General features: G+C 36.6%; 1 protein-coding gene across 3 annotated transcripts; it reads left to right on the forward strand.

Annotated features, from left to right (window-relative positions):
* Positions 1 to 2,056: 2,056 nt before the first annotated feature.
* On the forward strand, positions 2,057 to 9,786 carry LOC148022483 (uncharacterized). 3 transcript variants are annotated; one of them, XM_087695074.1, is made up of 7 exons: positions 2,057 to 2,275; positions 2,681 to 2,803; positions 3,014 to 3,166; positions 5,376 to 5,647; positions 7,284 to 7,451; positions 7,664 to 7,863; positions 9,423 to 9,786. In XM_087695074.1, the coding sequence occupies exons 3-7, from the start codon at positions 3,038 to 3,040 to the stop codon at positions 9,605 to 9,607; spliced, it is 954 nt and encodes a 317-aa protein (XP_087551200.1). In that variant the 5' UTR covers positions 2,057 to 2,275; positions 2,681 to 2,803; positions 3,014 to 3,037; the 3' UTR covers positions 9,608 to 9,786. The 3 variants fall into 3 exon arrangements, with proteins under 3 accessions (XP_087551200.1, XP_087551201.1, XP_087551202.1); XM_087695075.1 differs by having other exon boundaries at positions 2,057 to 2,803; XM_087695076.1 differs by lacking the exons at positions 2,057 to 2,275; positions 2,681 to 2,803 and having other exon boundaries at positions 2,842 to 3,166; positions 9,423 to 9,785.
* The last annotated feature ends 4,759 nt before the right edge of the window (positions 9,787 to 14,545 follow it).

Here is a 14,545-nt window from a genome sequence, read left to right on the forward strand (position 1 = left end):
TTTTCACAAGAATTGCATGACCAAGCACCAAGTGATGCAACTTCTCACTCAATTTCTTAGGGGTTTTGGGGAGGGGGGGTATTTGACGGTTCTAGTTTTGAAGCAAAGGTACTACTTCCTCTTCCTCACTAGAATCAATAGAAGAATGATACACAAAGGGTACTCATGTAAGGTACATGCATCTTGGAAATCTTCTTTGAAAAATCTTACATTATGCTCATCCAAGGTTGAGAATCTTCTTGCCTCTAAGTTCATTCTATTGTTCAACTTTATGGACTTTTTTTAAATAATCAAAGAATAACATTGGATGGATGATGGTAATTGTTTGATATATAAACAAGAAGGCAGAACTAGCCCTTTGACAAGCATCATTCTTCTCAATAGGATATGCAACCTCTTTAGGGCTTTCAAGTGTTTCACAACACACCCATCAAACAATATTTTTTTTGCACAGCATTCGAGTCAACATGAGTAGGATCGCCATACTACATTGAACGAATCATTACTCAATCAATAGAATAATAAGCCAAAACTAGGAAATATCCATAGTTCTTATTTCATAGCAGTTTTCCATACATTCTCATCAAGAACAACTATCAGAGATACATCTAATGCTTGTAATAATCACTAACTTCCTAATCTCATGACATTTTAAGAACATTCACCCATAATAACGCACAAGAATAAGGTACTGATGTCAATTCAAGCCCCAACAAAAAGCATGCAAGAAGAGGTTGATCGAAGCCATAAAAGCGCAAGTTTTCACAATTTTATAACACTCTATATCTGTGCACATGTGCATATGTGGGCATTTTTAATGCATGACATGGGCCATTCCTACTTTTCTATGAGCAATGAGAGTGACAAAAGAGAAACACTTGTCATAGTGCGAGTGCTACCCTTGATAGGGATCTTTTAATTACTCAATTGCAACTAATGGCTTGCATAAGAAAAGGAAATTTGGTTTAAAGGAAGGGGTCAATGGTAAATTTCTATAATTGTACAAATGCCATGTAGGTTTAAAAGAAGAGGTCCATGGTAAATTTTGATCATTGTGCAAATGCCACATAGGTTTAAAATAAGTGGTCAATGAAAAATTTCTATCATTATATAAATGCCATTTACGTTTGGATCAATTTCTAAGGCTTGGGTTGCAACAAGGGCTCATAGAGATAGATGAGAGTGCTAAGAAAAAGCATGCAAGAAAAGATAGGTTGAAATCATCAAAGGGAAACCTTTTTACAGTAATGTAACACTCTACATGTGCATACACTGTGTACATGTATTTTTAGCACATGAACTTGGCTATTGGTACTTTTTTGTGAGTGAAGAGGAGGAGTTTTCTAAGAATTACAACTTGAATCATGCCATGTGTCTCTTTTTTGTGAGGAAAGAAAAGCATATGTGCAATAGTGTAATTGGTACCCTTGATACAGATGTCCTTGTGATCACTTAATGGTAATTTAATTAACAAGTTGTAATTTAACACACACACACATACACCCCAAAGTTCACGAAAAGCATTTGTCAGAGCAGATACAAAAACCTCTAACTCAAATTTTTGCAAGGATTTTTGAATCAAATTACTTGTATTTGCCAGTTCTATAACTAATTTTTTTTCAAAAGTTTGAGATTTTAAACCTTCTTCCTTCAATTTTGAAAGTTATTTTAAAAACTTTGCAATTCACTTTACATTAAACCTCGGTTTTTAGTGAACTCCGACACACACACACACACACACACTCTCTCTCTCTTTTTGAAACCGACCCTTTAGACACGAGCTTTTAAATCGAACAACAATTACTTTTATATATTCCGTAAGGTTGGACTTTGTATTCCGTAAGGTTGGACTTTGTATTATTACCACAGTGTATTAGCAGACTCTTGGCATCTTGTGGCTGACGACTTCTTATATATACAGAGGACAGCCTCCCTCGCTACAGTCCCGACTCCCACCCCTTTCATCCCTAGAGCAAGATTATATAATTGGACTGTATCTTGCCACAGCCCCACCCCTTGTCACACTAGCGCCCCCCCCCCCTTTCACAGGCAGAGAGCAGACAGACAGAGAGAGAGAGATATCCGCGCGCTCTCTCCTTTCATAATTATCGCTATAGCCAGATTATATAATTGGACTATATCTGATTTAGCGCCATGATTGATCAGCTGCCCATTAACCTGCGGCTTACCATCAGTCCCTCCTTCGTCCTCATTCTTCTTTTCCCCATCCATACCACCATTTGGGCTGCCAGAACGCCGCCATGTTCATCCACAAGTAATATTCAGTTTTGCTTATCACTCTCATGAGCTTACTCTAGCTCACAATATCCATGGTTAATCAACTCACATTCATCGTCGTAGTGATCTAGTTCTTCTCTGACTGAGTGTTTGAGTATCGCTTCATAATTAAACTGAATGGTTCTTCGCTAATTAAACCTGATCTGATTGTTGAACCACTCTGATCATGAGCTTGTTTCTACACACGTACATCATCAATATCACATCATGGCTCTGCTTCTCTGAGTACTGGTTGTCGAGATTGGTTGTAGTGGTTCTTGCTCAGTGATCTGATTGTTAATTCATGCCTTGCTTATAATATTGTAATCCTCGCCTGCCCCAGCTAATGATCAGTTTTTCCTCTTCTGTTGGTATGACATTACAATGGAATTCATCGAACTAGCTGACGGTGTCCAAGAGTGCGGCCAAGCTCATTCTGTCTTAGCAGAAGGTGTGTGCTTATGGCAACAAGGGATCATACAGCACAACACACGCACAGGAGCATCCAGACCAGACTATATTTCAGGTATTACACATACAGTGCAGTAGAATCAAAACCAGCAATTTAAGCAGTACATGAGCATCGATAAAAGATATGCAGTGGTGATCATCGAACAATCGGCACCTTAAGCATGTTAGGCTCTATAGTATTTTAAGATTAACGTGTTAAACTGCCACTGCAATATGATAATGAGTGGGTGGATGAATATGCCTGCATTTGGAATTACTAAATCAGGTGAGAGATCCGGAGTTTCTCGAGATGATCGGGAAGCATCCAAAGCTGGAGTTTCTCGTGCATGCAGACGCCCATGAAGGAGGGGTGTATTTCCCTGACAAGGAGGAGTTCTACTTCTCTAGCACACGCCACACTGATCCACCCAATATCAAGGTATTCGTCTTATAATTAATCCAGTACTCAATATGTAAAATGGGCTTCATGAAACCGTATCACATGCCCATTAAATTAGTTAGAAAATCTGATCGGGTTGCATCACATTCTACCCAACCTTACAAGATTGACTCTAAGATTGAAATCCCCATCCAATCCTCTCAATATCAAGCTATTGATTCTACATGAAATTGAAAATGGATCACATTGCATAATCCACTCCTCATCAAAGTGTTCAAAGTGAGACTAGGCCACATAGCATTGCATTGAACCACAACTTACAGTTATTCTGACTTTGGAATTGAAGTTTAGACCACTCCTCCTCTTGTGTTTTGAGGTCCATGAGCCAGCAATAGAAGTATGATACTCTAGCATCCCTGTAGTTGTTTCACCAAGCTTAGAAATCGTCCCTAAGCTTTGAATATGCTCTCATTTTGTAGGAGCTCAAACAAAGCCGAGTACTTGGATTTTGTACTATCATTGTTCAAAACATACACAACAGAATTGTACTTGGTCACTATATTACTAATGAAGTCGTTATGTTCCCTTAGCTCATTATTATTAACAAAATCGCATGGTCATTAAATTAATTGCACAAAAGGAAAGCATGCTACTCAAGTTCATTGATGTTAGAGCATTAATCATGTTTTAGACAATCGGAGACATTTTGACATTTTTAAATATACCTTCTACCAATCCACTAGACAAAAGAACAAAATCCTAGCAAGCAATACAAAATAAGACCACCCATCATGTCCTAAACATTGCCCTTTGCTCTTCTTTTTCTTTTTTTCATTGTGCTAATATTGATGGTTGATAAAGAATTGAAACAAGCAATTCAAAAAAGGTGGAAAAGAGAGAAAAAGCCCTGCAAAGTGGTGCTGGTGAACTATGGGAAAACTTCCCATAGAGACCCCTTAACCATTAGAATGCCATGCCTTTACAAGCAATCCTAAAGAAACAAAAAGCGTATTCTATTATCTTCACCCTTTACATGGTAGAATAATATGGTAAGAAGTAGCGCACTATCTAATGTAGTAACCAAACATACTTTTCCATGCAAATTATTTACACATTCTCACTTGCTTTTTGATTTAATCTTTGCATGAAACAACATAGCTTGAGCTATAGATTGTTATGCAAGTGTCACTAGATGTAAAAGAGCTAAATCCTCCTGTATCTCTTACAATGTATTTTTGTGCAAGTGTCACTAGATGTAAAAAAGCTAGATCCTCTTGTACCTCTTACAATATATTTACATATATTTACATTGAAGACTGTGTTTGCACAATGTCAACAATGTTGTTTTATAGATTTTCTTTGGAACACAACATTCAAGTTGAACCCTGTTGTGGCTAACATGACTCATAACAAGTGAAGTTTACAAATATGTGGGGAAGGAAACAACTTAACTTTCTTTTGGCATGCATCGTATTTACCTTACATAAGAAACTTTTAGAAAAGGTTCAATGTTTAAGTGAATACTAGTTACTATATTTAGTAAAATAATATTCATGAGAATCTTAAGACTATCCACATATTTTTATTGTGTGTATAGAGATTTTCCCTCAACATATGGCATTCTAGAACAACTTACACATGGCATTCTATAAAATAATATTCTTGAGAATCTTAAGGCTATCCAAATATTTCTATGGTACATGTATGAAGATTTGCCCTCTATAGTAGTGTACACATGGCATTCTAGAACAACTTACTCTAGAATCTTAAGGCTATCCTAATATTTCTATGATACATGTATGAAGATTTGCCCTCTACACTAGTGTACATATGGCATTCTAGAACAACTTACTCTATAGACTTTGTATTGAAACAGTCCTCTATCACATTACAAAGATTTTTGAAGAGGGAATAAAAAAGACATGATTCACTTATGGTTCACATCTTTTTGTTCAATTGAGGAAACTTAAAACAATTTGCAATAAGGAACAAAAAACATAAAATTTTAGCCTTAGCTAAGTGTATCACTTTGCTTTGGGACAAATTGATGCGTGGTAATATAAATCAAAATGTATTTTAGGTATTGATTATTGTGAATCATATGCTTATATTATCTTTTTAATTTGGGAAAAATCAGCCTTATCTAAGTGCCTCCCTTTGATTTGAGACCAGCTTATGCTTGATAATGTAAAACAAATTGGACTTTATTGTTGATCATTTTTACTCATATGCTTATAATGTCTTTTAGTTAGGAAAACTCTCATTGGAAACCAATGATGTGACTATTGTAATGAACGAGACACCCATGAGTAATGGCATGGTGTTGGATGCATCTGGCCAACTACTTGTTTGCCAACAAGGAAAGGGATCTCAACCAGGCTTCATCCAGCGTATTAATTTACATAATGGTGATGCTAGCATTGTAGCAGACAATTGGTTTGGACTCCCATTTAATAGTCCTAATGATGTGGCTGTTAAGAGTGATGGATCCATTTGGTTCACAGACCCAGACTACGGTTGGTACGTCCCTCCCCCCTTCTCTCTCTCAATGTAATCATTAGATTTTCAAGTTTTGATTTTTGTAGATTTATATGTTGTTGAATATACACATAGAATCGTGAACAATGAGAAATATGAAATATTACAAGAGATCAGATGCTTCAAAGCTTAATCCATGTTAAGTTCTACATCAACCACATGAACTTAAAAATGCTTGGAAGGTGACTAGTCTTGTGGATGAAAAAGTTATGAGATAGCCTATATGGATCAGACTAGTGGGTCAAGTGGAAAGAGTTAATGAAGCCTAGTGGACTATCATAGTTATGAAATTGGTGTTCTATGCAAGCTCTCAAATAAGCTTGAGAGAACCACTAGAGAGTAAGAATGTTGATATTGATTCTAGAAAATCAATGGGTTGGCTATTGCTACTTGCTTGGACGAGGAGATTTCTCTTGGTCCATTAGTAAGATGCAACTCAAAGTGGCATTATATTTAATAGAGGCTTCATACAAGGTGTCATGCTTTGTTGCCTATGAAGAACCTGGGCTAAAGAGTTTTGGAAGACATGGGAGTTCAATAGAGAGGCAAAATCAGAGTTGCATGGAAATAGGAAAAAATACTATCTATCATGCTCTCACAAAGCATATAGAGAATTTGTGTCACTATGCACAATAGCTTATTGAGGATGGATTAGTGCTCTAAAGCAAAAACTTGTGTCAACATATTTACAAAGGATCTTGGGAATGATTAAATATCTTGATATCTTCATTAACTTGAAAATGGGTGAACAAGTCGTGCACTTTTGGGAGGACCATGCAGAGGGGGGGGGGGGGGGTTGCTAGAGATCACATAGATTCCCACCTCTCAATTACATGCCTTTACTCTAAGTGCCAAATGTGCAAAAAAAAAAAGAAGAATCTTAATCATTATAATAATCAAGGACCTTGCATGAAAAGCTGTAGAATAATTTTTTAAATTGCAAAGAAAAATAAATTTTAATTAATAGATGAAAAGAGTGATACCACCTCCACAAAAAAGGGGGAGTGCCTTAAGAAAGGTTGTAGAAGAAGCTTGGGAACCTTAGTGATAATTAAATATGGGAAGTATATGCCCAGGAACCTTTGGAGGTAGTCATTACAAGCTTTAGTTAGAGCTAAATGTAAACTTTATATATTTTAAAGGAAACATTTAACTAAGGCATTTCTTGAGGCAACCACCTTATGGTGATCTATCATTATAAAAATATTCTATATTAAATTTCACACACAAAACTCACATATGCACACATTCATAGTTATTTGCATAGATAAGCACATAGCTTTTTTTGGTAGGATTTTTAGATTTGTATTACAAGATAAATGCATGATATGACATTACATCACAAAATTACAAGCAAGATTTCCTATCCAAATAGAGTCCCACATTTACAACGTAACTTTTCTTAATGCATGCATGCACATATGCAAGAGCCCATGTGCTTGTGCACACACACACACACAATGCATGGAACCTTAAAAGTCATTCAACCATGATCTCGATTATCTTAATTATTGTTTGGTCATAGACACACACATAATGCATGGAAACTTACAAGCCATTCAACCATGATCTCATTTATCTTAATTATTGTTTTGGTCACATGGTTCTTTCTTATTAGGGTGCAAGGTTTCAAGGCTAACTCTCCTCATGTAAGCAACCAAGTTTATCGAGTAAACAAATGGGGAGTTGTGGATGCAGTTGCAAATGGATTTACCAAACCGAATGGCCTAGCATTTTCCCACGATGAGAAACGACTCTATGTATCTGACACTGGTTCCTCTCTTGGGTGAGTAATAGATCCGAACATGTAAACTACTTGTTTGCATAATGATGGTGGTAGTACAACTAAGATATATTAATTGAGTGCATTTAGTGATCCTCATGCAATGTATGAACCAAATTTTAGCATTCACACCATGGAAATATATGGTTATCTTTATTTGTGGATGATTTGAATGATCGAAATGAATTGGATGATTGATTTATTAATGCATATAGGAATGGTTCACATGATGTTACTCTCCCTCATTCGGTGTATGTGTTTGATGTGAGTGGGGACGGGAAGACTCTATCCAATCAAAGATTATTTGCATCAGTGGCATCATTTGATGGGAGCTATGACAGTGTGGGTGCTCCTGATGGCATCACAGTTGACACCCATGGCCATGTTTATGTGGCAAATCCTGATGGCATTCAAGGTAACAAGGTCTTGTCTTTAAATATCGACTCATGTATGTTTTTGTATGCACAAGTATTGGTTGACATTATTCCCACTTGTTTTGTTTCACACACCATCTTGATGCATTCACATAAGTTTCCAAGCATATGAGAGGTTAAAATTTTCCTCGTGTGCTTGTGTGATTGCAATGTGTGTGTGTGTGTGTGTGTGTGTGTGTGTGTGTGTGTGTGTGTGTGTGTGTGTGTGTGTGTGTGTGTGTGTGTGTGTGTGTGTGTGTGTGTGTGTGTGTGTGTGTGTGTGTGTGTGTGTGTGTGTGTGTGTGTGTGTGTGTGTGTGTGTGTGTGTGTGTGTGTGTGTGTGTGTGTGTGTGTGTGTGTGTGTGTGTGTGTGTGTGTGTGTGTGTGTGTGTGTGTGTGTGTGTGTGTGTGTGTGTGTGTGTGTGTGTGTGTGTGTGTGTGTGTGTGTGTGTGTGTGTGTGTGTGTGTGTGTGTGTGTGTGTGTGTGTGTGTGTGTGTGTGTGTGTGTGTGTGTGTGTGTGTGTGTGTGTGTGTGTGTGTGTGTGTGTGTGTGTGTGTGTGTGTGTGTGTGTGTGTGTGTGTGTGTGTGTGTGTGTGTGTGTGTGTGTGTGTGTGTGTGTGTGTGTGTGTGTGTGTGTGTGTGTGTGTGTGTGTGTGTGTGTGTGTGTGTGTGTGTGTGTGTGTGTGTGTGTGTGTGTGTGTGTGTGTGTGTGTGTGTGTGTGTGTGTGTGTGTGTGTGTGTGTGTGTGTGTGTGTGTGTGTGTGTGTGTGTGTGTGTGTGTGTGTGTGTGTGTGTGTGTGTGTGTGTGTGTGTGTGTGTGTGTGTGTGTGGCATCTATTCTTCCCATGATGGTCCGAGGACACCAAATTTTGTCTTCTAGCACATCTATGGATGCCATGACAATCTCGTAGTATAGCGTTTAAAAATTTGCAAGTTTGAAATGTATTGTTATACACATGAAATTGTCTTACTTGTCATCCATAATAACATCCTAAAATTTTTAAGAACATGATGTATTTCCATTTTAATGCAACGAATTGCAATAGGCTCAATTTGGAGACTATAATTGTATTGCAAGCTTGTAAGTCATAATTCCCATGAAGGTTTGGCTCCTTTAAACCACATACATGTGATTGGGTTGTACTTGAACAATGCTTAGCTTCTAAAGTAGCATTTGGGCCATAATTAGAACCCACTTGATGATTGGCTTGTACTTGAACAAACCACATGCATGTGATTGGCTTGTACTAAAAAAAAAAAGCTTCTAAAGTAGCATTTGGGCCATAATTAGAACTTGCTTGATGCTAGGGATATTTGTAAAGAATGATCAAGACATAACAAGGACATAACATGCAATAGGGACACTCTTTTATCAACCTTCAGTCCCAACTAAAAAGCAAACAAAAGAAAATAAATAAGATAAATTAAGTTTTTATCAATAAAGAAACTTGCTTTGAACCTTGGAGGTGATGAGTATATTATAGTTTATCTTCACTTTGCACAATTTTATGCAAAAAATTTAAGGTGATGTAATCACCTTTATTTGACTTTTTTGCGTAGTTTTCAAGGATAATGGGGAGGTAATTGGCTTGATTCGTGTGCATGGATCTACCAACATGGGCTTTGTGGGGAAGAATCTAAATCGCTTGCTAATCTTGAATGACACTGCTATTACTGCTGTGAATCTTGAAGCAAAAGGAGCTAACTTGTTCTATGCCATGAAGTATGCCAAGAGTCATCAATAAATCTTGTTGTTTCTCCAAATCAACAATCTTTTTTGTCTTTCCTAACCCAAGAGTAGGTAATTTACATGAATACAAGGGCTTATATTTTTTCCAACATTTTTCAAAGCAACATCATGTGTGTATGAACCACATTAATAGTTTTAATTGCAACTTGGATTCACAATCTTTTGTATAAATACTTTGTAAATGGCATATGTGAGTTATCCTTTGGATGATGCTCCTATCACATTCATTTTGGCCATTGTGTGGGGGCCTCTGAATAGTAATGGGTGTGAGTAACAAGATTCTAGATATTATCTCTTAATTGATTTGATCTCAAGTTACTTCAACCAAAATATATGATTATCATCTACATGGAAGAAGGTTTTATAGAATGTTATTTAACCTAATTCTTCTATAGATATAGGTGGATTCTATATTATAAAAATAAAAAGTTTACAATAGAGGGAATAAGAGTGTCATCTATCAATCTTCCATTACATCTATTTTAAAAGTGAATTACAATTTTTTCAATAAGATGACTATATATATTTATGACCATTAATTAAATTTTTTTGGTGCATTTTGATGTTTCTATCAAGTAGACTTAGCTATCAATGAAGGATTTATAGAAGTGTGATAGAGTGAAGGGCCAATAGTGTGATAGTTAAGGATGCACTATTTTAAAGTTCTACAAAATCTAAAGTATACAAATGAATACATGACTCAATTATTTAATTCACATTAATCTTATATATAGTATATAAGAATTTGCATTGCACCTTTAACTAGTTTTGAAGAAGTGCATATTTTATGCAAAATTGTCACTAAATTGGAGGGGATGTGTTTTGGTTTTGAAGAATGTTCCCTTATTGGCCCATTTACCTTAAATGTTTTTAAATGAAGGATGCAAGTCCAAGTGCTAAAAATGATTTCATGAGAGAGAGAATTTTTGTGATCTACAATGTATTAATCTAGGCACTATCCATCCATCAATACACAATCTAGGCACTCTCCATCCGTTAGGTGTACTAAAATTCATTCCATCTAGTATTTGCATATGAGAAAACATTGTAAACTTTTTAACATTTCCCAAGCAATGGATCACTCCCTTGCAAGTTATGTTATCTCTTAGAGGTAAGATTAGAATGTGGGAGCTATAGGCAAGCTATTATGTTAGACTAGATCCAATTAAGCAAAATCATATGCATACATTCAAAGAGCGATCAATCATGAGCCACAAAAAAGAGGGTAGGGTGTCCAACTACGGGTGGAAATCCTAATCCTAACCCTAATTTATAAAAGGTTCAAAAAGTGTATACAAAGCTCATTTTAGTATGTACACACGTTGGTGAATGAATCTTCCTCTTATTGTTGTCTACACTCTTGTGCTCATTGTTAGAGAGAGCTTGAGAGAGTGAGTCAATGAGACACACACATGCATGCACACACGCACATGCATACATAGAGAAATGAAATGATATATTAACATCTACAAAATTCCAAAATGACCTATGAGACACCGAGTTACAATCATTTGTATGATGGTACAATTGTCTAGGCAAAATATGTAGCACAAAGCAAAATAAGGAAACAAACTATGGCTATGTGTAAAACATAGAGCTCTATCTAGTAACAATGAGCTCCAAATGCTACAATCTCATGTGGATATGGAGGGCCTAGCTCTAGCCTGAGAAATAATCCCATGTATCTACCTATGAAGGTATCGTCGGTGTCTATGTCAAGACCTAAGACATCTGGATATCGGCTAAGTTGAAAAAATTGATCAATAAGTAATCGTTGTTTGTGTGTGGACTCTGGTGGTGAGAGAGTCTCTTGTGTGGAATAGGGCTATAATTGTATTGAAGTCTCCTAAGTCTCCTTTACAAAGAAGTCTAAGAGCTACCTCTGTAAAGGTCCTTCATGTCCTAGACAAGTCGTACTCCTAAGGCGGCACATGTCATGAAGTTGTCATATCTCAAGGAGAAAGAGGCCAAGGCATCGCTGATTAGTGAAATCCATGACTCTAGATAGTGGTCCAAATCCATCTCTAAAGAGACACTAGAAACAACCATAGATCTCATAATATGCTGGGCAATACCTCGGGGGGTCTACTAGGGTTTACCGTATGGTAAGGGAGGGGGGTTATTTAAGGGAAGGAAGGTACATTTTATAAGGTAAGGTCCCATAAATAGGGGGTAGATAAGGGGTATTTTCATATATTTCTTGCACACAGATGACGTCTCCTTATCACTACTAGTGAATCCCCCGTGGGCAATACAGACATAATGCACCTCTGTCTCTAGCTCTAACAAACATATTTAGCATATGTGCTCCTCTAGTGGGATAGATCTATATCTACCTGTGTCAATCTCTAGCTGATGTGAGGAAGTGTGCAATCGACTAATCCCATGGGAAAGGTGGGTGTCCATGCATCTTGAGTGAATAATAAATCCATCAAGGAAATGCTCGCAATAGAAAGCCATCTTTGTCCCTAGCTCTTGCCCTGGCATCAACCATGTCTGCTTGATATCCAACTAGATAATATCCATCCTAATGATCTTGCGAATATCTAACTTACTCAAATCAAGAGATGGTTCATCGAGGGAGTGTTAGAAGGGGGATAACTTGTCCGTGCTAAAGCCATGTACCTCAAACCTAGCTAACATTCACTACAACAGAAACGAGGCATAGACGCGCATGTTAGACGCGCAAAGTCGGGCGCGTCTATCATAGCGTCTATAAGTGCGTGTAAATGTGCATGTAAATAGATGCGAATTTTGCGTCTATATATCCGTGCAAATAGACGCTAATATAGACGCGCCAGCAGGCATACAATTATTTAACCACCTAAAATTGCAATTCACATAATTAAAAAACCAAAGTTAATAATTATTTAACTACCTGAAATTGATTCTTGAGCATGCACGTGTGCACATGATAAAAACCATAGAATTAAGAATACACATTGAATCATTGAATTAAAAAAATAGAGTTAATAATTACTTTTTCATTGCTCTCTAATGAATGGCAGTTCCTCCAGTTGACAAGCCTGATATAAGTAATTAGCGGCAAACGACAGAAACCTTACAATTAGTAGCAAGCATTGCAATATGTATCTCGTAATTTCTCTGCGTACTTGAAGATGATAAAAAATACTTCCTTTTTATTATGGAGAATTCAATTTAGCTTTAAACTTGACTATTGATTCTTGAGTATGCATGTGTGCGCATGATAAAAACCATAGAATTAGGAATACACATTGAATCAATAAGTAAATTAAGTATGTTACAGTGAATGATCCATCTCATCTTCAATGAGATCAGCCCTTGCTAAACTATCTACTTCTCGGTCTATGTTATCAAGAGGTAACGAAACAAATAAGTCTATCCCACTATTAGATGTGTTGCTATATTGCTCAATAACTTCATCAATATCATCGACAATCACATTATTGTCTTCTTCTGCGTTTCCTTGAACATCCTCGCGAGGTTCATCTTGTACTATATCATGTATATCATCCATTATGGTGTCATCATGCACATCATCATTAATTGTTGGATTGTCATCTGCTATCTCCATGTCGATAATATTACCATATATTGGTTTTGAACGATTAGATATAGGGATGGCATACCACCATCGGTTATTATTTACCATTGGATGATACACAACCTATATTTGAAAAACAAAAGCAAAAAACTTAAGTACTTATTATATTGTGTATATGTATCACATGTATACATATAAAAAAATTAGCCTTTGCATATATACCTGCTCGCATTGTTGAGGTAGTACTAATGTGTCATTCTTGTTTTGGTGAAATTTTGTAGAGTCAATGATTACAAAACCACTTGGATGACGTCTGATTGTGCAATGCTCACCATTTGTTACCACTTCTTTAAACCACTTCACATCCAGTACATATATAAAGAATCGTATGAAGTTAAGCTTCAGAATATCTTGGATCAAGCCACAATAACCTTCCATGGTACCATTGGCATCCTCGAAGTGAGCAAGGACACCAGAATCTTGGGTATTTCTCTTTTCATCTATACGTTGAGTTCGAAGATGTTTACCCTCACACCAAAGTGCATTGAATAATGTGCACTAGTAGTAAAAGATAAAAGATCAAACATGTCAATTATTTATATAAAATAAAACTTATAGAAACAAATTAATTGATAGTATGTCTCACCTTTGATAAGCAACCTCGTGCGTATTCCCACTCTTCTTGAGATATATTAATTTCCTTCTCTTTTTCCATTCTCTCCATTTCCTCATGTAACCAATCTATATCAATATGACATGGGAGCACATTTAGATGATCTGGAAATGAGACATTACGTCCATATCTAGTGTGAAATTCTTGTCTTTCGCTTTTTCTTCTTGCCCTTGCTTCATTATATAGTGTCACCCATTTGCTCATTACATCACTATTGAGCACACAAAAACTATTTAACTTACGAAGTTCTTCTTTTGTTAGCACTTTACTCATTCCTTTTCCTTGAGGTACTATAGAGGTCATCCTCAAGTCTTCATCATCTTTCCATAGTCGTGGTTGAGAGGGATCCACTTCAGCAAGATATTCAGAGATATAAACAAGGGATGATTGCACTAACCAACCCTCAGCCATACTCGAAAAATACACCCTCGAAAAACATGCTCGAAAAATACACCCTCGACAACGATCACACATGCATTTAATTTTTCGTCGTAGCCATGCATCTCAATTATGAAGACGCAATGTTTCATCCTCACTTGAGGATGTGCTCATTGACTCATCAGGTTGCACCGCACTAGGTGATGACGACGTCGACATGATTAAACCTAATTCATGACAGCATCAAAATATTTGTCATTCATATGTTTACATAAGATCTCAATTTTAAATACACAAAAATCATCATAAATACATTAAAACTTATGATAAGAATTCACTATCAAAACTTATCTTAA

This window comes from Lygodium microphyllum, chromosome 16, assembly GCF_053477565.2.
Source record: "Lygodium microphyllum isolate KBCC chromosome 16, Lygodium_microphyllum_v1.1.10, whole genome shotgun sequence".
In the NCBI taxonomy this organism is placed as follows: Eukaryota; Viridiplantae; Streptophyta; class Polypodiopsida; order Schizaeales; family Lygodiaceae; genus Lygodium; species Lygodium microphyllum.